The sequence below is a fragment of the Theropithecus gelada genome, chromosome 8 (assembly GCF_003255815.1).
Source record: "Theropithecus gelada isolate Dixy chromosome 8, Tgel_1.0, whole genome shotgun sequence".
NCBI lineage: Eukaryota > Metazoa > Chordata > Mammalia > Primates > Cercopithecidae > Theropithecus > Theropithecus gelada.
Genome location: NC_037676.1, coordinates 102,357,420 through 102,382,751, shown reverse-complemented (window position 1 = coordinate 102,382,751; position 25,332 = coordinate 102,357,420). Strand labels below are relative to the sequence as shown.

Sequence of the window (25,332 nt, the reverse complement as noted above, 5' to 3'; positions counted from 1 at the left end):
GTCCTAAAAAATATGTACTCAAGGTCAATAAACATGTAAAGGGAAGAATCAATCTAGGGGAATAAGTTCTGATTTGCTATATGTGAATTTAATTAAATATAAGGGAGTTAAAATCCAAACTAGTTTACTTTTGGTATTTTCTGAGATGAAAAAACTCATTTGTATTCACTTGAGTAAACTTTAACACTATATATATACACACACAAATTTTTTTTTTTTTTTTTGGAGACAGGATCTCACTGTGTTGCCCAGGCTGGAGTGGAATGATGCAATCATGGCTCATTGCAGCTTCAACCTCCCTGGCTCAAGCAATTCTCCCACCTCAGCCTCCCAGCTGGGACCGCAAGAGTGCATCACCATTCCTGGCTAATTTTTAAAAAATTATTTGTAGAGACAGGGTCTATGTTGCCCAGATTGGTCTTGAACTCCTGGGTTCAAGCAGTCCTCCAACCTTAGCCTTCCAAAGTGCTAGGATTATAGGCATGAGCCACCACATAGCCACTTTAACTGTATATTACCATTTTTCAATAGCCTTTGAATTTTGCAGATTCAAAGTTCTTGGATGTTTACATTATTTATGTCATGACTATACATAGGGATTAATCTTCATGATAATTGGTAATATTTCTTTGAGCCTTAAGTTATACCATCTAAAAAACAATTGACCCATCTCTTAAAAGTATAGGCCGGGTGCAGTGGCTCACGCCTGTAATCCCAACACTTTGGGAGGCTGAGGTGGGCGGATCATGGGGTCAGGAGTTCCAGACCAGCCTGACCAACATGGTGAAACCTCGTCTCTACTAAAAATACAAAAATTAGCCCGGCATGGTGGTGGGTGCCTGTAATCACAGCTACTCGGGAGGCTGAGGCAGGAGAATTGCTTGAACTCGGGAGGCAGAGGTTGCAGTGGGCTAAGATTGCACCATTAAACTCCAGCCTGGGTGACAGAATGAGACTCTGTCTCCACTTCCCCCCCCAAAAATATATAAAGTGGAATAATTATGTTAAAGATGTTGAAGTCTGACTGATGACTTATTTCTCTCCTGTGTTCTACTCCCTCATTCTTTTTTTGTGGTTGAAATAGCAAGGACCTTGTATGTTGGTCCCTCTCAATTCCTTGAACGTTTCTTAATTATTTTGGCCTCCTGCTTAGGCTATTGCTTAGGATAAAGTAGTCCCTCCATAATTATATGTTAGGTAAACATATAATTATATGTTAGATGAACATATAATTACTAATAAATAACTTGATTTTAAAGGAAAAGGGGAACAAAAGTGAGTTAGTCTTTGAAAGCTTTTATGCACCTGGGAAACCTCACCTGTAAGAGGGATGGTGACTGCATAGCTGCCACCTCTCATTTCTCTGTCTTGCTTTGGTCTTCTTATGTGGCTTGACTTGCCATGTTAATTCTGCATAATAGATAGGGAGTAATTTTTCTTCCATTTGAGGTACCTATTCTCCAAGTGTTTCTTAGGCTAAGTGCTGACCAACCAGCTGATTCAGTTGGATAAATGAGAAATGAGAGGAATGTTGAACACTCCCTTCTCTGCTCTTGTTGAACAACTTGGATTCTCTAGTAAAAATAAAAGAAGACATTACAGAGAGAGGCAGGCAGAGGAATCTTCCCAAGAAGGCTAGGATAGGAGCTTCTTAGGGCTGGGGTTCTAGAAGCTAAGGATCAACTTCAGAATTGAATTGGCTAGTTCAGGGGTATACAAAGGAAAGGAAAAATGGAATGCTGCAGTTAGGGACAGATGGAGTTAGGAATCAGTGTGCAAAAAGCATTCAATCTAAGCAAAGTTGTGAAAACTGAGTCTAATGCAAAGGGGCAGCTGAGTTTGGAGAGGGTCCAGTGGCACTAAGAATAGTGTCTCTGTCATACTGGGGGAGCAGTTGTTAAAAATACTGAGCCAGGTGAGACAGAATAGGGTACCTGAAGTAATTGGGAAAGTTGTAAAGGGGAGCAGCTAGCAAAAGGATTGATGGGTCTGGTGACTGCCAAGTTGAAGTCAGATGGCATGAATTTGTAGTGAATCCAGGAAGTAGGGTTTCATGCCTTTGGTCAACAATAGCCTGAGAGTGAGAGTGGAGAATTTATAAGTATTGGACACATATTTTCCTTTGGTTATCAAATACAAAAAAAAAAAAAAATGGTTTGAAATTTCCTTCAGTTTCCTCTTAGCTAATGAATTTTTTGAGTATAATTTTATTTTCCTTCATGAGATAATTTTCACTTTACATATTGTACTGTGCAAGTTGAATATTATTATAATGATTTTTCCAGGTTTGTGATCAGAGCAATATTGCTAATCATATGTTAAACTAATATGCTCCCTTCCTCCTAGGCTTCCTATGCTCAAACAAAAGATTGGTTTGCATTAGCAAAACAAAGTCAGCAAACAGTATCAACCTTTTCGTTACCCTGTTGTGTACCCTACAACAAACTTAAATCACCAGCTATTTCATCTGTTTCTGGTAAGCAGTAAAGGACAAGAATGACTTTAGAACTTCTCTTTAAGTTTTTGTTTGTTTGTTCTAATTTTACAGTACAGTAGTTAGTGGTTGGGAAGAAAAAATTATCCACATACCCTTTGCCTCACTGCACCTCCTATGTTTTTTGAGAGACAACTTTGTATAGTGAAAAGGAGATGGGTTTAGAATGCAACTCTGATATTTATTCGCTGTGTGATGTTTGATGAGTTTTTCCACTTCTTGGAGGCTTGCCTTTTCTTGTCTGTAAGATTAGAATAATGATATATACTAAATGTATAGGAAATGCCTGGCCTGGTGCTTGATACCTAATATGCAGTCAATTAATGTCATTATTTCTTATCATAGTTTACAAATTCTTGTTAAGTCTTTGCAATAAAGTGGGTACAACAATTTTCTCTTCCTAAAAATAAAATAGTTATTGATGGGAATTGAGTTTCCCTTCTGTTTTTAAGTTCAAATTATTTTTCACCTTAAAAAGCATATAAATTTCTACTTTGGGAAGCTTTGTGGCTATACTGACTTTTCATAAAAATAAAAGGAATCTTCCGGAAATGGGAGTTATTAACTGTGATATTGTTAGAGAAAAAAACTTAGGTGTGATGACTCAGGAGAAGAACTCAGGAATTCACTTACAGTTCCTAACTAATCTCTTTAAGAACTATATGCAGACTCTGGGGAAGTTAAATCTGGATTCCCTAGAATTGAACCTGAGTCTAGGTAAAGAAGAAAATAATCTCCCCAATTGAAAATAGTTGGATTCATAGGCTTCTTGTTGTTTTCCCAAAATATTGAAGTAGATAATTGGAGATAAAAATAGTATACAGGAAGAGAAGGATGGCAGGAGATGGTGAGCTGGAATGCCTGCTTCGCTCTCTGCAACATCCTCCCTTCAGTTCCATGGGATTGAGTGTACGTCCAGCATCCTCTCACAAAGTCTAATTTCTCAATATTGGGGAATTTATTAGCAACAAAAATTGTAATGAAATGTTTCCAGTTCATTGAGATTTGAACTGTGGTAATTGAGAAAATGGTCATTGAGAATGGGGCATGGATGACAACAGTTAGCTGATCTGTGGCAATTCAAGGGGTAGATATACTATGTGAAATAAAGCACTAACATCAGACATGTCACTGATTTTTGAAAGAGAAAATGGGAGCTGAATACTATATCTTTAGAAAAAGCATACAAATAATCCTTTTGTAAACCTTCATAAGTATCTCGTGCCATTTTGTAACTTTAATGATAAACTGTAAGTTTGATAGTAATTGAATCTTTTAATGAAATGGTGAATTTTAAAACTTGCTATTATTGTCTCCAGTTCTGGTCTGTTCGTATATGGTCTCAATCTATGGTAGTGAATTTTCTTTTATCATACAGCATGAAATATCAAAGCACATATAATCATTTAGTATACATATTCTAATTCCTTAATAGATTTGGTGCTTATGTGTTGACATTTATATATCAGTCTGGAATATTACATTTTAAAAGTACATAATGTATTTTCGAATATCTTCTGTGTGTCAGGGATGTCAGATATTTAGTCCATCTGCCACCATTCTTTTCTTCCAAATCCAGGGAATACAAGGTTAATTCCCAGTGGCAGTTTTTTTTCTACTGGTTCCAAACGTAACCTCAGAATCCTTCCTTTTTTCCGTTTTTGTTTCTTTTCTGTTCTTTCTTTTTTTTTCTTTTTCTTTTTCTTTTTTTTTTTTGAGACAGAATCTTGCTCTATCGCCCAGGCTGGAGTGCAGTGGTGTGCTCCCAGCTCACTGCAACCTCTATCTCCTGGGTTCAAGCGATTCTTGTGCCACAGCCTCCTGAGTAGCTGGGATTACTACACCACCATGCCTGGGTAATTTTTGTATTTTCAGTAGAGACGGGGTTTCACCATGTTGGCCAGGTTGGTCTGGAACTCCTGACCTCAAGTGATCCGCCCACCTCGGCCTCTCAAAGTGCTGGGATGACAGGCATGAGCCACCATGACTGGCCCAGAATCCTTCTTAAGACACTGGTCCATGCAGTCACTACCTATGATAAACCCATTTGACGTTCTGGCTCTATAGTATCTATTTAATAATAAGAAAGGTTTGTATTCATATCTAATCTAATAGTCTTTTATGACTTAATACAGAGAATTTTATCTTTGATGATGGAGTTCACCCTAGGACAAAAAAAGACCCATTTAAAACCACCAAATTGATTTCTGAATTTGAAGAAGAAGAAGGAGAAGAAGAAGAAGAGGTGTCTGTATCTCTACAAGACACTCCTTCTCAAGCTCTTCTGAGAGTATACCTTGAAAAGAAACAGGATGTTGGTGAAAGCCTGACAATGCATTTCTCAACATGTGAAGAATTTGTAAGCTCCTATGTATACTTTATTTTGAGAGGAGCAATTCAGCAAATTGTTGGAAAGCCAGTTGGAGAAACCCCAGACTATATAAACTTCAACAATATAACAAAAGTGTCATTTGATGATTGTTTTGAGTCTATTCGTGGCAAGAATTTTTTAAGTGAATTAGTTCAAACTACAAAGGAGAGGTCAGAAGAGATAGAACAAACAAGTTTAAGTTCAAAGAGTGAGAGCGCTGGACCAGAGAGCAGGGCCGACTGGTGTATTTCTCATAGGACTTATGACATTGGCAATAGAAAGGAGTTTGAAAGATTTAAGAAATTTATAAAAGGTACATTGGGAGAGAGATATTGGTGGCTATGGATGGATATTGAGAGGTTAAAAGTTCTTAAGGACCATGGAAGACATCAAAGGTAATTCTATTTTTTTATTTTTCAATAGTTTTAAAAACAAATTATGAATATTAATTTGGGTTATTTAGCACAGGGAGAAAGCCCAAAGTAAATTTTTAAAAATGTAATTTTTTACTCTTGGAGGAATGAATGACAATAAAACTTATTTTATTATAATAGTAATATTGATCACACTAGTTTTCTGATTTCATAGTTTTCAGATACTAATGATAACATTTATTTGGGTTTGCATAATGTTTCTGCCCATACATTCTAGAACTACTTTCAAATTAATTATTCTATTTTCATTTTTATAACATTAAAAGGATGTATAATTTTTATAGAATAAAATAATTTATCAGTTATATAACCACACTAGCATAAAATAGACACCTACTCTCCCTAGTAGCCTGCTTGGTTAACAAATTCCATAATCTTTGGTTGGATGCCAGGTAGCTGGGTATCTGGATGAGTCTCTCTGCTAGAGAACTTCTTGGAGGTCTGATGGGGCTCAGGTCTTTGTTTGGTCAGCTCTATATGTTTTAGATTACTGTAAGTTGAAGAAAAGAGAACCCTGTTTTAGGAAAATCTTTAACTTGTCTTTAGTCTCCTGATCTGCTCTGAAGCAGACCAACTATAGTAGATTGCAATTTCCTTTAAGGGTTTGACTGAGTATATACTAGTCACTGGGTTATTCCACTTATTTTAATGACATTCAGATCACAAAGCTCATTGTTGTATATAGCTATAAGAGCAGAGGTCACTAAATGGTTGATTATGAAGCATGACCTGATTGATCATTACCAGTTTTGAAGACATGTCAGGGTAGTTACATGCAAGTAGCCAACACAGGTTTTTCAGGATCAACACTGTAGTTCCCGCTGTTGCTGTAACAAATCACCACAGACTTAGTGACTTAAAGCAACAGAGTTTTATTTATTCTCAGACAGTTCTGGAAGTCAGAAGGTTCTAGGGGTAAACAAATTCCTTATTTTTTCCATCTAATGAAGGCCTTGGTTCATGGACTTTTTCTCCATCTTCCAAGCTAGCAGCACAGCATCTTCTCTCTGACCTCTGCTCTACCCTCACATTTTTCTCTGTGATGCTGACCTTCTTGTCTCTCTCTTAGAACGATCCTTGTGATTACAATGGGACCATCTAGATAATACAGGAGATCTCTTTAAAGTCTTTAACTTAAGCACATCTGCAGAGTTTCCTTTGACATGTAACTTAGTCACAAGTTCTAGAGATTAGAACGTAGACATCTTTGCAAGGTCATTTATTCAGCTTGTCACAAATACCCTTCCCATTTCCATAACTGTGAGAAGTATCTTTACGTCCACAAAAATTCTGGGTACCTCTGACACTCAGTGTTGGTTTTGAGATAGTTCATTATTTGTCTGAAACATTTCAGAAGTGAAAACATTTTGGTAGTTGAATATTCTACCAGTGTGTGTGTGTATGTGGAAATGTGTTTTCTTTCAGACATCTTGAGAAGATGAAAAAATGCTATCTAGTGAGCAATGGAGATTACTACCTTTCTGCAGAAATCTTATCAAAATTTAAACTGTTAGATGGATCACAGTGGAATGAAGAGCATTTAAGAAATATTCAGCCTGAAGTTTTAAAACCTTTACTTCTGTATTGGTAAGAAAACATGAATCAGTTACTTACTTTCACTTTTCTTAGGCCAGTTGTGAGTTATACTTTTTTTGTCTTACGGATATATGACTTATGGAAACCTAAAATGACAAGACTATTATATCTTTGGCCTTCTTTAAGTTACTTGTCCTTTAGATAATTTGGATGTTTGGATGACTTTAAATCCATAATAAGGTGGAACAGTATTTAAGTTGCCTTTTAACTTCGGTGATCATATTCTTTTTTTTTCCAGCAGAATTTACATTTTATTTCTTTATTTACTTTTAACTTCTATTTTAAGTACAGGGCTACATGTGCAGGTTTGTTACATAGGTAAACTTGTGTCATTAGGGGTTTGTTGTATGGATTATTTCATCACCCAGGTGTTAAGCCTTATATCCCTTAGTTATTTTTCTCGATCCTCTCCCTCCTTTTTATCCTCCACCCTCTGATAGGCCTCAGTGTGTGTTGTTCCCCTCTGTGTATCCATGTGTTCTCATCATTTAGTTCCTACTTATAAGTGGGGATGTGATGTATTTGGTTATCTGTTCCTGTGTTAGTTAGCTGAGGAGAATGGCCTCCAGTTTCATCCATATCCCTGCAAAGGACGTGAACTTGTTCTTTCTTATGGCTGCATAGTATTCCATAGTATATATGTACCACATTTTCTTTATCCGTCTATCACTGATCGGCATTTAGGATTCCATATCTTCGCTATTGTGAATAGTGCTGCAATGAACATACACGTACATGTGTCTGTATAACAGCATGATTTATATTCCTTTGGGTATATACCAAGTAATGGGATTGCTGTATCAAATGGTATTTCTGTTGTTAGGTCTTTGAGGAATTGCCACACTATCTTCCACAGTGGTTGAATTAATTTACACTCCCACCAACAGTGTATAAGCCTTCCTTTGTCTCCACAACCTCACCAGCCTCTGTTATTTTTTTTTGACTTTTTACTAATAGCCATTCTGACTGGCTTGAGATGGTATCTCAATGTGGTTTTGATTTGCATTTCTCTAATGACCAGTGGTGTTGAACTTCTTTTCATATGATTGTTGGCCACATGTATGTCTTCTTTTGAAAGTGTTCATGTCCTTTACCTACTTTTTAATGTTTTTTTTTTCTTGTGAATTTGTTTAAGTTCCTTATAAATGCTGGATATTAGATCTTCGTTTGATGCATAGTTTGCAAAAATTTTCTCCCATTTCATAGGTTGTCTGTTCACTCTGTTGATAGTTTCCTTTGCTGTGCAGAAGCTCTTTAGTTTAGATAAATCCCATTTGTCAATTTTTGCTTTGGTTGCAATTGCTTTTGGCATCTTTGTCACGATATCTTTGCCTGTGCCTATTTCCTGAATGGTATTACCTTGGTTGTCTTCCATGGTTTTTATTGTTTTGAGTTTTACATTTAAGTCTTTAATCCATCTAGAGTTAATTTTTGTGTATGGCATAAGGAAGGGGTCCAGTTTCAGTCTTCTGCATATGGCCAGCCAGTTATCCTAGCTCCATTTATTGAATAGGGAATTCTTTCCCCGTTGCTTGTTTTTGTCAGATTTTTCAAAGATCAGATAGTTGTAGGTGTGTGGTCTTATTTCTGCATTCTCTGTTGTTCCATTGGTCTATGTGTCTGTTATTGTACCAGTACCATGCTATTGTGGTTACCATAGACCTGTAGTATAGTTTGAAGTTGGGTAGTGTGATGGCTCCAGCTTTGCTCTTTTTGCTTAGGATTGCCTTGGCTATTTAGGCTCTTTTTGGTTCCATATGAATTTTAAAGTAGTTTTGTCTAGTTCTGTGAAGAATCTCAATGGTAGTCTAATAAGAATAGCATTGAATCTATAAATTGCTTTGGGCAGTGTTGGGGTCCGTGCCGGGGGTGGTGGAGAATGAAAGAACACACAAAAGACAAAGACACACAGAGAACATGGCGGCCACACTCAGAGCCTCCGCCTCACTTTATTTATACCCCATAAACCCCACGTCAGCAGAAAGAATGAAATGCAAAACAAACTTTCTTTTCCCAGATGTAACCTTCTACTCAGTTCCTTGTTTCTATGCTCTTCCTTATCTGCTCGCCTTCTTGGCGCCTACAGGAGTTCATTAAAAGTTCAATTGGAGATACTGTCCTTGAGCCCTATCTATTCTCAGCATACTGTTTTCAAAGGCCCCTACAGGGCAGTATAGCCATTTTAATTGTATTGATTCTCCTTATTCATGAGTATGGAATGTTTTTCCATTTGTTTGTGTCACCTCTGATTTCTTTGAGCAATGTTTTGTAGTTCTCCTTGTAGAAAATTTTCACCTCCATACTTAGTTATATTCCTAGGTATTCCTAGCTATATTGCTGTATTCCCAGGTATGCTTTTTGTGGCCGTTGTGAATAGGGGTATGTTCCTGATTTGGCTGTCAGCTTGGAACACATTCTTCTACACCTGACATTTTTGTGGTTGGTATTTCATAAAATTGGTGTGTGTGTGTGTGTGTGTGTGTGTGTATACATGTAGCTAGAGTTGCTATTATCATCTTAATAAGCTTTTTTTGAGTATTACTATAGGCTAAGTGCTATGCTAAGAATACAAGGGTGAAACATGATCAAATCCTTGTGGTCATAGTATGATGAGAAGAATATACATGTGATATTAGTATAACAAAAGAAAGTGTGATAAATGCACAGGATATAGAGGGGAGGTAATGTTTTACCTGGGAACTTGAGGGACTTGAAGCAAGGGAAATAGAATGGGCATAGTGGAAAAAAATATATACCATTTGAAGATCAATGAATTGTTCCATGTGACTGTGATCGATCTGATTGTGTCACTTATCTGCACTAGACTTTTTATTTTAAGATAACTGTAAACTTACAGTCAAAGAAGGCTGAGCATGATGGCTTGTGCCTGTAATCTCAGCACTTTGGGAGACTGAGGCAGGAGGATTGCTTAAGGCCAGGAATTTGAGACCAGCCTGGGCAACATAGTAAGACCCCACCTCTATTTTATTAAAACCATTTTTTAAAATAAAGAAAAATAAAAAAGAAATAATACAAACAGATACTGTGTATCTTTCATATATTTTCCCCCAATGGTAACATCTTGCATAACTATAGTACAATATCACAATGAGGACATTGACTTTGATACAATTTCTTTGTTATTTTTCTCTCTGAAAGATCTGTCCAATGCCAAAAGTGGGGGGTTGAAGTCTCCAGCTATTACTGCATTGGAGCCTATCTCTCTTTCTTGTTCTAATAATATTTCCTTTTTATATCAGAGTGCTGCAGCATTTGGTACATATATATTTAAAATTGTTATATCCTCTTACTGAATTGACCCCTTTATCATTATATAGTGATCTTCTTTGTCTCTTCTTATAGTTTTTGTCTTGAAATCTGTTTTGTCTGATATAAATATAGCTACTCCTGCTTTTTTTTTTTTTGTTTCCATTGACATGGAACATGTTTTTCCATCCCTTTTTTAGTTTGTATGTGTCTTTGTAGGTGAAGTGTGTTTCTTGTAGGCACCATATCAGTGGGCCTCATTTTTTCGTCCATTCAGCCACTGTGTCTTTTGATTGGAGAGTTTAGCTCATTTACCTCAATGTCATTATTGATAAGTAAGGACTTCTGCCATTTTGTTGTTTTCTGGTTGTTTTGTGGTGTTCTATTCTTTCTTTCCTTCCTTTCTGTCTCCCTTTAGTGAATGTGATTTTCTCTGTTGATATGATTTAGTTTCTTGCTTTTTATTTCTTGTGTATCCATTGTATGTTTTTTGGTTTGAGATTACCATGAGGCTGGCAAATACTCTCTTATAACCCATTATTTTAACCTGATAAGAACCTAACATTGCATAAACATACAAGCAAAAAGAAAACTAATAAAATTTCTATACTTTAACTTTGTCCCCCTACTTTTAAATGTTTTGTTGTTTCTGTTTATATCTTATTGTACTGTCTGTCTTGAAAAGTTGTTGTAGTTCTTAATTTTGATTGGTTCATTGTTTATTCTTTCTACTTAGGATAAAAGTAGTTTATACATCACTGTTACAGTGTTATAATATTCTGTGTTTTTCTGTTTATTTACTATTATCTGTGTGTTTTATACCTTCAGGTGATTACTTATTGCTCATTAACGTTCTTTTCTTTCTGATTGAAATGCTCTCTTTAGCATTTCTTGTAGGACAGGTCTTGTGTTGATGAAATTCCTCAGCTTTTGTTTGTCTGGGAAAGTCTTTATTTCTCCTTCATATTTGAAGGATATTTTTGTTGGATATACTATGCTAGGGTAAAAGGATTTTCCTTCAGCACTTTAAATATTAGGTTGGTGCAAATGCTATTGCGGTTTTTGCCGTTACTTTTAATATGTCATGCCACTCTCTCCTGACCTATAACATTTCTGTTGAAAAGTCAGCTGCTGGATGTATTAGAACTCCATTGTATATTGTTTATTTTTCTTGCTGCTTTTGGGTTCCTTTCTTTATCTTTGACCTTTGGGAGTTTGAGCATTAAATGCCTTGAGGTAGTCATCTTTGGGTTAAATCTGCTTGGTGTTCTATAACCTTCTTATATTTGGATATTGATATCTTTCTCTAGATTTGAGAAGTTCTCTGTTATTATCCCTTTGAATAAACTTCCTACCCCTATCTCTTTTCTACCTCCTCTTTAAGGCCAATAACTCTTAGATTTGCCCTTTTGAGACTGTTAAGGCATGCTTTATTGTTGCTTTTTTTTTTTTTGTCTCCTCTGAGTATGTATTTTCAAATAACCTGTCTTCAAGCTCACTGATTATTTCTTCTTAATCAATTATACTGTTAAGACTCTGATGCATTATTCAGAATCCCAATTGCATTTTTCAGCTCCAGAATTGCTGCTTGATTCTGTTTAACAATTTTAATCTCTTTGTTAAATTTATCTGATAGAATCTTGAATTTCTTCTCTGTGTTATCTTGAATTTCTTTGAATTTTCTTAACACAGCTATTTTGAATTCTCTGTCTGAAAGGTCACATATCTGTTTTTCCAGAATTGGTCCCTGTTGCCTTATTTCATTCATTTCGTGAGGTTGTTTTTTCCTGGATGATGTTGAGCTAGCAGATGTTCTTCAGTGTCTGGGCATTGAAGAATTAGTCCATTCTCTTGTTACTAATAAAGACATGCCTGAGACTCAGTAATATGTAAAGGAAAGAGATTTATTGGACTCACAGATCCACATGACTGGGGAGGCCTCACAATCATGGCGGAAGACAAAGGAAGAGCAAAGAGGTGTCTTACATGGCTGCAGGCAAGAGAGCTTGTGCAGGGGAACTCCTATTTATAAAAATCAGATATCATGAGACTTATTCACTACCACAAGACCAGCATGGGAAAGACCCACCCCCACGATTCCATTACCTCCCACTGGGTTCCTCCCATGACACATAGGAATTATTACAATTCAAGGTGAGATTTGGGTGGGGAAACAAAGCCAAATCATGTAATTCTGCCCCTGGCCCATCCCAAATCTAATGTTCCTTTCACATTTCAAAACACAATCATGCCTTCCTAACATTCCCCAAAGTCTTAACTCATTTTGGCATTAACTCAAAAGTCCACAGTCCAAAGTCTCATCTGAGATAAGGCAAGTCCCTTCTGCCTATGAGCCTGTAAAATCAAAAGCAAGTCAGTTACTTCCTAGATACAATGGGGGTACAGGATTGGTGTAAATACACCCATTCTAAATGGGAGAAATTGGCCAAAACGAAAGGGCTACAGGCCCCATGCAAGTCCAAAATCCAGCAGGACAGCAAAATCTTAAAGCTCTGAGATGATCTTCTTTGATTCTATGTCTCATGTTCAGGTCATGCTGATGCGAGAGGTGGGTTCCCATGGTCTTGGGCAGCTCTGCCCCTGTGGCTTTGCAGTGTACAGCCTCCCTCCCACTGCCTTCATGGTCTGGCATTGAGTGTCTGCATCTTTTCCAGGCACACGGTGCAAGCTGCTGGTGGATCTACCATTCTGGGGTCTGGAGGATGGTGGCCTTCTTATCACAGCTCCACTAGGCAGTGCCCCAGTGGGAACTCTGTGTGGGGGATCCAACACCACATTTCCCTTCCACACTGCTCTAGCAGAGGTTCTCCATGAGGGCCCCGCCCCTACCGCAAAATTCTGTCTGGACATCCAGCCATTTCCATACATACTCTGAAATCTAGGCAGAGTTTCCCAAACCTCAATTCTTGACCTCTGGGCACCTGCAGGTTCAACACCATTTGGAAGCTGCCAAGGCTTCAGAGGGACTTGCACTCTCTGAAGCCATGGCCCAAGCTGTGCCTTGACCCCTTTTAGCCACGCTGGAGCAGCTGAAACACAGGGCATGAAGTCTCTAGGCTGCATATAGCAGGGGGCCCAGGGTCCCAGCCCACAGAAACATTTTTTTTCCCCTAGGCCTCCAGGCCTATGATGGGAGGGGCTGCCGTGAAGGTATCTGACATGCCCTGGAGACATTTTCCCCATTGTCTTGCCTATTAACATTTGGCTTATCATTACTTATGCAAATTTCTGCAGCCAGCTTGAATTTCTCCCCAGAAAATGGGTTTTCTTTTCTATTGCATCGTCAGGCTGCAAATTTTCCAAACTTCTATGCTGTGCTTCCCCTTGAACGCTTTGCTGCTTAGAAATTTTTTCCCCTGGATACCCTAAATCATCTCTCTCAAGTTCAAAGTTCCACAGATCTCTGGGGCAGGGGCAAAATGCCACCAGTCTCTTTGCTAAAACATAGCAAGAGTCACCTTTGCTCCATTTCCCAACAAATTCCTCATCTCCGTCTGAGACCACCTCAACCTGGACTTTATTGTCCATATCACTATCACCATTTTGGTCAATGCCAGTCAACAAGTCTCTAGGAAGTTCCAAACTTTGCTACATCTTCCTGTCTTCTTCTGAGCCCTCCAAACTGTTCCAACCTCTGCCTGTTACACGGTTCCAAAGTTGCTTCCACATTTTCAGTATCTTTACAGCAGCACCCCACTCTACTGGTACCAATTTACTGTATTAGTTCATTCTCATGCTGCTAATAAAGACATATCCGAGACTGGGTAATATATAAAGCAAAGAGGTTTAATGGACTCACAGTTCCACATGGCTGGGGAGGCCTCACAATCATGGTAGAAAACAAAGGAAGAGCAAAGGGATAGCTTACTTGGCAGCAGGCAAAAGAATTTGTGCAGGGGAACTCCCATTTATAAAACCATCAGATCTTGTGAGACTTACTCACTATCAGGAGAACACACAGGAAAGGCCTGCCCCCGTGATTCAGTTACCTCCCATCAGATCCCTCCAATGATATGTGGGAATTATTATAATTCAAGGTGAGATTTGGGGAGGGACACAGAGCCAAACCGTATCAGGTAGATATTGTAGTCTTCACTACCTGGGCTTGTTTGTACCCATCCTTCTTGGGAAGGCTTTCCAGATATTTGAAAGGACGTGGGTATTGTGATATAAGCTGTATCTGCTTTAGGGGGCACACTAAGCTTAGTAATGCTGCTGTTCTTGCAAACTCATAGAGGTACCTCCTGGATGGTCTCGGACAATATCCGGGAGAATCCTCTGGACCCCAAGTGGAGACTCTTGTTCTCTTCCCTTACTTTCTCCCAAACAGAGTCTCTCTCTCTGTTCTGAGCTACCTAAAGCTGGGAGTGGAGTGTGGCTACCACCACTGTGACTGTGCTGGGTCAGATCTGAAGCTCACATAGCACTGGGTCTTGCCCAAACCCTGCTGTAACCACTCCCTGGCTACTGTGTATGTTTGCTCAAAGCCCTGGGTTCTACAATTAGCAGGTGGCAAAGCCAGCCAGGCTTGTGTCCTTCCCTTCAGGGTGGCAAGTTCTTGCAGGCCCTAGGTGGGTCCAGAGTTGCCATCCAGGAGTCAGGGACTAGAGTCAAGCACCTTAGAAATCTACCTGGTGTACTATTGTACTGTGGCTGAGCTGACACTCAAAGCATAACTTGTAGTGCTTCCCACTGTTCCCTCCCCTTTCCAAAGGTGGAGGAGCCTTACCCCACAACCACCATCACCATGGGCCATGAGGAGTTCTGCCAGCCATCCCATGTATGATTTATTTGATAAAAGTCTACAGATATGCCCCCTTACTGGTTGACATGCAAATATGTAATTCTGAATATTTCCAAATCTGCAAGTAAAGGTTCCGAAATATAGCGTAGAATGACCGCAGAGATCTATACAGAATGCCTTCTGATCCTAAACTAATTATGGACTTTGGATTCTCTTTCACTCCCAATCTGTGTTCATATTGGGAGAGATATCCATCTTCTTCCTATTTTACTTTATTTTTAAAATTTTTGAAATTTTTTTAGAGACAGGGTTTCACTTTGTCAGTCAGATAGGAGTGCAGTGGCATGGTCATGGCTCACTGCAGCCTAGAACTCCTGAGCTCAAGTGATCCTCTCACCTCAGCTTCCCAAGTAGATAGGACTTACAGGAACATGCCACCATGCTCAGCTAATTTAAAAATTTTTTCTGTAGAGACAAGCTTGGCATGTTGCCCAGGCTGGCCTTGAACCCCTGGCCTCAAGCAATCCTCCCACTGTGGCTTCCCCAAATACTGTGATTACAGGTATGAGCCATCATGCATAGTCATTCTTCCTATTTTAAAGGGAAGTAATTTTCTACCAGGCCTTGAAATATGGAATAAGAATTAGTCTTTGGGCTGTGGCATTAAGGGGAAGACCTGGTCCAAGAAGCAATTACCAGCAGGCTCTTACAGCTGGAGTTAACCCTATATCCAATAAAGTGTTAGCCCACATACTGAATACCATGATATCTATCCAATTAAGTGTGGCCTTAACACTATTTTCTCTAAGTTTCTGGCAGTAATGTTGGTCTTTGATTTATATAAATTATTGTAAAGTTAATTCTTACCTTCAAATTTAAAGCTTGAAAATAAATAATATGCGTTATAACCTACTTTAGTAGCATACTTAAGCATTATAAAAATGTTTATAGGCCAGGCACGGTGGCTCACGCCTGTAATCCCAGCACTTTGGGAGGCCAAGGTGGGCAGATCACGAGGTCTACAGATGAAGACCATCCTGGCTAACACGGTGAAACCCTGTCTCTACTAAAAATACAAAAATTAGCCAGGCATGGTGGCAAGTGTCTATAGTCCCAGCTACTCGGGAGGCTGAGACAGCAGAATCACTTGAACCCGGGAGGCAGAGGTTGCGGTGAGCTGAGATCGCACCACTGCATTCCAGCCTGGGCGACAGAGCAAGACTCGGTCAAAAAAAAAAAAAAAAAGTTTATATGTTTTAAATGTTAATTTTATTCTACTATATTTTTTTATTATAGATAAATGCCAAAGTGCTTAAAAATTATCCCAAGTACATTTCTTATTTATTTTACTAGAAACTGTAAGTTGTTTAAAAAATTCCTTTATGGATAGACAGATTTCTTTCCCTCCCTCTCTCCTTCCTCCCTCCCTCCCTTCCTTCCTTTCTTTCTTTCTTTTTTTGGAGTTTCGCTCTTGTTGCCCAGGCTGGAGTGCAATGGCACAATCTTGGCTCACCACAACCTCCGCCTTCTGGGTTCAAGCAATTCTCCTGCCTCACCCTTCCGAGTAGCTGGGGTTATAGGCACCCGCCACCATGCCCAGCGAATTTTTATATTTTTAGTTTTCTTATCAAGCAGCTAATAATTTGAACATAATTTTACTTATGATGTTTTTCCCAATGTATGTTGCCATTTTATGTGAGTGAATGGAATTGCAGGCAGCTGACATATCATAGAAAAATATTTTTTCAAGGCTAGGCAGTAGAGAAAGAAGTAGAAGTTATTAGAAAAGGAGTATGGCAAGACTTAATTGTGAGCACAGCTATTATGTATTTTGTAGGCTTTTCATTTTTGAGGCTTATTGTTTAGTTCAATCTTACATTTATTTTTCCAACAAACAGGGCACCAAGATTCTGTGTTACTCATTCACCCTCAACAAAATACGCTAGTGCTGAACTGAAATTCTGGCACCTCCGTCAAGCAAAACCAAGGAAGGATATTGACCCTTTTCCACAAATGGCAACCCTCTTGCCATTAAGACCCAAATCTTGCATTCCACAGATACCTGAGATCCAGGTAGGGTGTACATTCATGCCTTGATCTCTACTAAGTTTGTAGTAAAATATGTATGCTTGAGTGTTTGTGCACTGATAATTTTCATTATAAGCTTTGTTGTGATTGTTGCTAATGTACAAGCTGCAACATTTAGGAAATAAGAAAACCTACAGTCTGTTCTTTACCAAGCAGCCAAAGTGAGCCTTTAAAAATATATAATCATGGCCGGGCACGGTGGCTCACGCCTGTAATACCAGCACATTGGGAGGTTGAGGCAGGTGGATCATGAGGCCAGGAGATCCAGACCATCCTGGCTAACATGGTGAAACCCCATCTCTACTAAAAATACAAAAAATTAGCCGAGCATGGTGGCAGGTGTCTGCAGTCCCAGCTACTTGGGAGGCTGGGGCAGGAGAATGGCATGAACCCAGGAGACGGAGCTTGCAGTGAGCTGAGATCACGCCACTGCACTCCAGCCTGGGCGACAGAGCGAGACTCCGTCTCAAACTAAAAAAAAAATATATATATATATACACACACACACACACACACATATATATACACACAAACACACATGTGTATGTGTGTATATATATGTGTGTGTGTATATATATGTGTGTGTGTGTATACACACATATATATACACATATATGTGTGTGTGTGTATATATGTGTGTGTGTGTGTGTGTATATATATATATAAAATCATGCCACTCATCTTCTCAAAATTCTCCAGTGGTCTTCTTTTTCACTCTGAATAAAATCCAAAGTCTTTACACAGTTGTATAAGCTCCTGCTAACCCTCTGACTTCATTTCCTACCACTCTAACTTACTTCATTCCAACCACATTGGTGTCCTTGTTCTTCTTTGAAGGCACCACAGAAAAATCTCCAGGGCTTTGTGCTTGCTGTTTGCCTTGCTTAGAGCACTCTTCCTCCAGATATGCACATGACTTTTCCCCTCACTTCCTTTAGGTGTCTGCTCAAGTGCCACTTAATCAGAGAGGCTATTCTTGAGGCTTATTATTTCTATATAAGCGCACATATGTAGAATAGCTCACATACCCTCCATCACTATCTACACCCTTTGCCCTCCTTTATTTTGCTTTACTATATTTATTACAATGTGATTTATCTCTTTATTGTCTTTTACCTCCTACTAGAATGTAAAGAACTTTTCTTTAAGTGCATTTCACCAGTGCCTAGAACAGTGCCTGGCACATAATAGTTGCTGAGTAAGTATAAATTAAATGAATGAGTGAGAAGTAGCAATAGCTGAATTGTAAGTCGTGAGCATTTTTTCAAATGGGGAAAACAGTACAAAACATAAAGGGGAAAACTTCAAAAAGAGAAGAAAAGTTAACTAACTTTGTAGAGAAGAAATAAATAACCCTACATTTTGGCATAGAGATGTAGTAACTGTAGATACTACCTGTGTTTCAGAAGTAAAGAGCCTTATTAGTCATAGTAGCCCTTAAAGGTGTCACATGTTAACTGTTATTGGCCATATAGTCACATACAGCCTCTTGGAAAGATTGCTTTATATTCAGGATGTCTTATTTTAAAATGCAGGAAGATATATCATGCAGTTTTTAAAGTTTTACTTCTACAAGTAGTGTTTTAGAGCTGGAGGGACATTAACCCTGTCTGTGGTTTAACTCTGGAAACATTAGAATCACCTGAAGAACTGTTCAGACATACCAGTGCCTGGGTCTCACCTTCAGAGATTCTGATTTAATTGATCTGGAATGGGTCAGAATTTTACTTTGTAAAATCAGGGGATTGGCTTACAACTGAAGTTCTCAACCCTTCCTGAACATTAGAGACACATTTTAGAAGCTGCAATTTATTAAGATTCTCAGATGATTCATATGTGAAGCACTACTATCGACTGGTAGTTCTCAAGCTTTAGCAGAAAAGTCAGTTGAAGAACTTGTTAAAATAGAGATTCCTAGGCTTCACTCAGAGATCAAAATCCAGTAGTCCTGGGGTGGAACCCAAGGATTCATTTGCTTTTCTTTTTTTCTTCCTTTTTTTTGGAGATGGAGTTTCATTTTTGTTGCCCAGGCTGGAGTGCAATGGTATGGTCTTGGCTCACCGCAACCTCCGCCTCCCAGGTTCAAGCAATTCTCCTGCCTCAGCCTCCCAAGCAGCTGGTATTACAGGCACCCCCCACCACGTCCGGCTAATTTTTTTTTTGTATTTTTAGTAGAGACGGGATTTCACCATGTTGCCAGGCTGGTCTCGAACTCCTGACCCAGGTGATCTACCCACCTCGGCCTCCCAAAGTGCTGGAATTACAGGCTTGAGCCACCCCGCCCGGCCTCATTTGCATTTCTAACAAGCTCTCTCCCTGGTGATGCTCTTGCTGCTGCTCTGGGGACCACATTTTAAGTTAATGTCACTTTAGTGCACAAATGTCTCCTCATCTTGGAGCTGTAGTACAGGAAGCACATCATCTGATAACGTATGAACATTTGTACAAACAACATTATCAAGCTGAAAAGAAAGGGGGAAGAAAAAATAAGTGACGTGGTTAATGAAAGGAACTCGAATAAGAGAAGAGAACAATGCCAAAGGAGTGGGCAGAGATTAGCTTGTGTGAAAAAGTGGTATAAACGTGACTTCTCATCTGTTGTCTTCATTTGACTTCCTGAAAATTATTACCGTATGCTGTCATTGATGTTTTCTAGTTGAACAACTTATTCTGATCTCACTCTCTCTCTCCTTGGCAGAAAATACTCTAAGGAATAGACCTCAATTCCATTTTATTTTTCCATTACAGAAACTAAGGTATAACTTATATACAGAAAAATTCAACCTTTTTAGTGTATAGTTCTGTAAATTTGGACAAAAGTATACATTGTGTACCCACCATCACACTCATGCTGTAGAGCAGTTCCTTTATACCGCCCTACGCTACAATCCACTGTGACCCTTTCTTAGGTTTTGTTTTGTTTTGTTTTTGTTTCCCCACCCATCCCCATCAGTTACTTTCTGGCTACTTCTAGCTTTCACCTAAGCCAGCAAGCTCAAAAAGTCTAATATAGGCCTTTGTCTATATGATATGTTAGTTTTTTTATTTTAAGAAGCCTTAAAAAATTATTGTGGTAGAAAACATAATATGGCCGGGCGCGGTGGCTCAAGCCTGTAATCCCAGCACTTTGGGAGGCCGAGACGGGCGGATCACGAGGTCAGGAGATCGAGACCATCCTGGCTAACACGGTGAAACCCCGTCTCTACTAAAAAATACAAAAAAAAAAAAACTAGCTGGGCGAGGTGGCGGGCGCCTGTAGTCCCAGCTACTCAGGAGGCTGAGGCAGGAGAATGGCGTAAACCCGGGAGGCGGAGCTTGCAGTGAGCTGAGATCCGGCCACTGCACCCCAGCCTGGGCGACAGAGCAAGACTCCATCTCAAAAAAAAAAAAAAGAAAACATAATATAAAATTTGTCATCTTAATCATTTTTTATATGTATGGGTTCAGTTGTGTTATATTCACAATGTTGTGAAACAGATCTCTAGAAGCCTTATTTATTAAGAAGCCTTAAAAAATTATTGTGGTAAAAAACATAACATAAAATTTGTCATCTTAACCATTTTTTATATGTATGGGTTCAGTAGTGTTAGTTATATTCACAATGTTGTGAAACAGATCTCTAGAACTTTTTCATCTTGTAAATATGACTCTTCCCATTAAAGACCAACTCTCCTTTTTCCCATCCCCACAGACCCTGGTAACCACCACTCTACTTTCTGTTTCTATAAATTTGGCTACTTTTGTATTATCTACTTTAAATAATAAGCTCAGCCTCCTGTGGTAACTCTCATTTACAGAGTGTTGTTTAATGTCATGCTGTGTTCTGAATTACTAAAACAGATGTAAGCCCTTATATATGGGAAGTTATATATAGAATATACTTGTTATTAATTTTCTTTATAGAATTCTTAAAAACTATTAGTAGTTATTACATAGAGTATATATAAGGCTTTATTGTTTGTTCTGGATAATAAAATATTATAAGTATATTCCTTGCTTTCTTGCAATGTATATAATATTCTAATGGAAGTTGACATATTAGAAAAGTTTTGTATGTTTGTTTTTGAAATTATAAAAAATAATAAAACTACGGTAAATTTGGAAACTGGAGAAGAGACAAATCACTTCTAATCTCACCTACTTCCAGACAACTACTAACTTATTTTCTTTTAGGCTTCTTCTGTGAATTTGTTGTTTTACTGTACTTAGACTTTTGTTTTCTGATTATCTGTTTTATCATAAGGATTTATCCATGTGTGCCATCATTTTTGTAACTACTGCTTTTAAGTATTATAGAATGCTACATTTATGTATATCCCATTCTCCATTTGGACATTTAGTTGTTTATAATTTTTTTAATCCATGCATTTCATATTCTGGATTTAAATTGTTAACTTTTACCATAAATAACTCTTTAAGAATGGGAAAAATAACCATGAAAAAAAATGCCCCAAAATGGAAGGAAATAGTACTGTTAAGATATAGAGCCCTTCTTATGTGGACCAAGGGTATCTTTGTTTCATTTGCCTGCCCTGTGACCGCTGACACCACCACCCCCCAAGCCCTCGCCACACATACATACATCTAGCTCTAATACCTATTCAATTATAGAAAAAAGAATAGTTTTTACAACGTTCTCTCTCCAGGAAAGAGTCTTCTTTCACAATGGTAGAAGTAAGGATATAAGCCTTTGGCTCTTCCTTTTTTATAGTCTAAATTGCTGTGTGATTTCACTTTGCTGCTTGCAAAAGTAGGAGTTGGAGAAGGAAAAAATTTATATTCTAATGGGAAGCATTGTAGGAGGCAGAGTGAAAGAAAAAGTACTCTAGTGATCAGAATAAATTTGAGGTATAGGTGCGAGCTGTGCTTTTTTCTCTCTCTTATTTTCATTTTGCTCATTATGTTACCATCTTTTAGAAAGAAGAATTCAGCTTATCACAGCCTCCCAAGTCTTCCAATAAATCACCTGGAGTAAAATCAGCAACTCAAAAGCCCTGGAAGAGTACACTTTTGTATCCAGATTCTTCTAAGGATCATGTGATTGAGAAAGGGTAGGTGCAACTTTTTGTATCAAGTGCTTTTCTGCAATACTAAGATTTTTAGAGAATTTAAAAACTAAACAAAAATTAAAAACTAGTACTTTGATATTTTTACATGGGTTCTTAATTTTCAGTGATATGTATTAGAGGCTTATACTTTGCATGAGTACTCTAAATTAGGAGTAGAGTTCCAGATGTTAGTAATTCTCAAGGAGATCGATGCCTCTGATCTCCAGCTTCTCAAGACTTCTCTGAGAAGATTGTCCTCTAATTCTTTTTTGGCTCTATTCAATAATTCTATAGTTCTCAAATTTGAGAACTCATAAGACTCTCAAGAATATTGTCATTGTTACTGACCGGACATGGTGGCTCAGGGCTGTAATCCCAGCATTTTGGAGGCCAAGGCAAGTAGATTGCTTGAGCCTAGGAGCTTGAGACCAGCCTAGGTAATATAGTAAAATCATATCTACAAAACATTTAAAAAATTAGCCGAGTGTAGTAGCATGTGCCCGTAGTATCAGCTACTTGGAAGGCTGAGGGATGAGAATCACTTGAACCCGGGAGGCAGCAGTTGCAGTGAGCCCAGATCATGCCACTGCACTGCACTCCAGCCTGGGTGACAGATTGAGATTCCATCTAAAAAAAAAAAAAAAAAAAAAAAAAAAAAAGAGGGATGAAGGGTTTACCAGTGTCTTTGACTCTCATAAGCAAACCCTCAGGAAAAAGCAGCCTCAAATGCCGAAATCACCTCTGTGAATTCTCTGGGTTTTGGCTCAGTTATTCTTGACTACATTGTTAGCACTCAGATGCCTTTAAGCAGATTTATTTTTGTAAGTTTTTTCAGCTTATCTAGTTGCCTTCTACCTGAAGTTGATCCAAATCACCTTCTCTGCCATTTCCAAAAGTAGCAGTTAATGAGCTTTTGTGGCATTGAAACTTTGCTTGCATTGTATAAATTAATTCTTTTTTCAAAAAATTGCAACAGTGTTCTGAAGGCACATGTATCTGTTAATTCTTACTGCATCCCCATGAAGAAGCCATTATCATCATTTTTCAAGTGATAAAACAAGTTAAAAGACATATAGGCAGGAGTTGACAGAAAAGCTGAATTTTGAAAACTATACATTGTTATGGCTAGAGTATAGAGTATTACAGTGAAAAAGTAGGAGATGAGCTGAAAAGATAAGTGAGGTTCAGAATGTGAAATTTCTTATCTGTCATTTTAAATAATCGAGATTATTCTCTATGAACTCAAGAACAACTGGAGGGTTTTGTGTGTGTAATTTACTGAAATTGTCTTATTCTTAAAAATTAGAAATATAAACATAGTACAAAAATAGTGGCATGCTATGCACCTGTTTAGTGCCTTGTTTTTTCATTTTAAATTTTCATTAAAATATCTTAGATTTTTTTCCATAGCAGTGATTGTGCTATAGCAATAGATATACCGTAATCTACTTTGATTCTTATTCTTGTCAACTTGCCTCCTCCTATGTCTGCTTCTTTCATTTTATACCATACTTTGCATTTGTACTCTATTGATGGACATGACATTGTTTCTATTTTTTTCTGTTACAAACAGTGTTATAGTGGATATTCTTTTACATTGCTCTATTTCATCTATATATATATGTCCCCGTAAGGAAAGCATTGCCTTCATTTTTCAGGTGATGAAACAAGTGAAAAGACATACAGGCATGAGTTGAGAGAAAAGTTGAATTATTCAACATTAATTCAACAATTAATATTTGTTGAATATATACATAATATTTCATATATATGATAATTTCCTAAAAGAATTTTTGAGTCAAAGCTCATGTGCTTTTTAAATTTTGCTAGATAATATAAAATATCATTGGAGTTATAACAACTTATACTTCCTTCAGCATATATAAGAGTGCCTTTTTTTAACCATTCCTTTCCCAACATAGTGTGCATTATCCTTGCTAAACAGATATATTTTAAAAACAGTATTTCTTATTTTGACTGAAGTTGAACATTTTTAAATATGTTTAAGAACTACTTCTACTTTATTTTCTGTGAATTTGTTATTCTCAGAAGGAGGAAAAGCAGGACTGGAGGAGGCAGATGATTTTAATTTGGCATGCTTCCTAGGTGAATGCTCCAGTGTATAGTACAGTATCAGGCACATAGTATGTGTTCAATTAATATTTGTTGAATGAAGGAATATAGAGCCTAAGGTATTCTTTTGTTTTGTTTTGTTTTTTTGAGATGTCTTACTCTCTTGCCCAGACCAGAGTGCTATGGTGTTGAACTCCTGGGCTCAAGTCATCCTCCCACCTCAGCCTCGCAAGTAGCTAGGACTACAGGTGTGTGCCACCATGCCTGACTGATTTTTTTTTTCATAGAGCTGGGTTCTCACAATGTTGCCCAGGCTGGTCTGGCCTCAAGCAGTCCTCCTACCTCCCAAAATGCTGGGATTACAGGCATGAGCCACCAAGCCCAGCCAGTACTCCAGGGATGAGATGAAACTATATTGGGTTTCAGTTTCTCTACATCCGAATTTTTTGTGTGTTGACAATGTGAATTTTATCTAAATAAAAAATGTAAAACTACATTAAGATATACATTGGGATATACATATTCAAAACAGTTGAAATATAGGTTTGGAGCCCAGGAGACAGATCAATTACAAGTAGAAAATTGAGGAAGCATTACACTTTAGTGGATAGTTGAAGCTGTGGGCATGGATGAGATGATCATGAGAGAGAGAAAGAGCAGTATATAATGAGACCTAAGTTATCAAGGTTTATAGTAAAGGCAGAGAATAAGGAACTTGAAGAGAAGACCAAGAAAGGGTAATCTGGAAAAAAAAAAGGGGGGGGTGGGTAATCTGAGAGATGGGAGATGTACAAATAAGGAAAGAGTGGTGTCATAGAAGCCAAGGGAAGGAAGAATTTTAGGCTGGGAATGGTGGCTCATGCCTGTAATTCCAGCACTTTGGGAGGCCAAAGTGGGTGGATCACTTGAGGTTAGGAGTTTGAGACCGGCCTGGCCAACATGGTAAAACCCCGTCTCTACTAAATATACAAAAATTAGCCAGGCATGGTGGCTTGCACCCTGTAATCCCAGCTACTCGGGAGGCTGATGCAGAATACATTTAACCCAGGAGGCAGAGGTTGCGGTGAGCCCAGATTGTGCCACTGCACTCCAGCCTGGGCGACAGAGTGAGGCTCTCAAACAAAAAAAAAACCCAAACAAACAAACAACAAAAACCCCAAACAAACAAAAAACCAGAATGAGCAGAATGAGTTGGG

General features: G+C 38.2%; 1 protein-coding gene across 3 annotated transcripts in view; it reads left to right on the top strand.

Annotated features, from left to right (window-relative positions):
* RGS22 (regulator of G protein signaling 22) overlaps positions 1-25,332 on the top strand; it is a 152,880-nt gene that overhangs the window by 38,420 nt on the left and 89,128 nt on the right. For all 3 annotated transcript variants that reach the window (XM_025393995.1, XM_025393994.1, XM_025393993.1), the window contains 5 exons: positions 2,347-2,476; positions 4,630-5,260; positions 6,725-6,886; positions 16,826-17,000; positions 21,933-22,066. In XM_025393995.1, the coding sequence (XP_025249780.1) occupies positions 2,347-2,476; positions 4,630-5,260; positions 6,725-6,886; positions 16,826-17,000; positions 21,933-22,066 (1,232 nt within the window). The remainder of the gene's footprint in view (positions 1-2,346; positions 2,477-4,629; positions 5,261-6,724; positions 6,887-16,825; positions 17,001-21,932; positions 22,067-25,332) is intronic.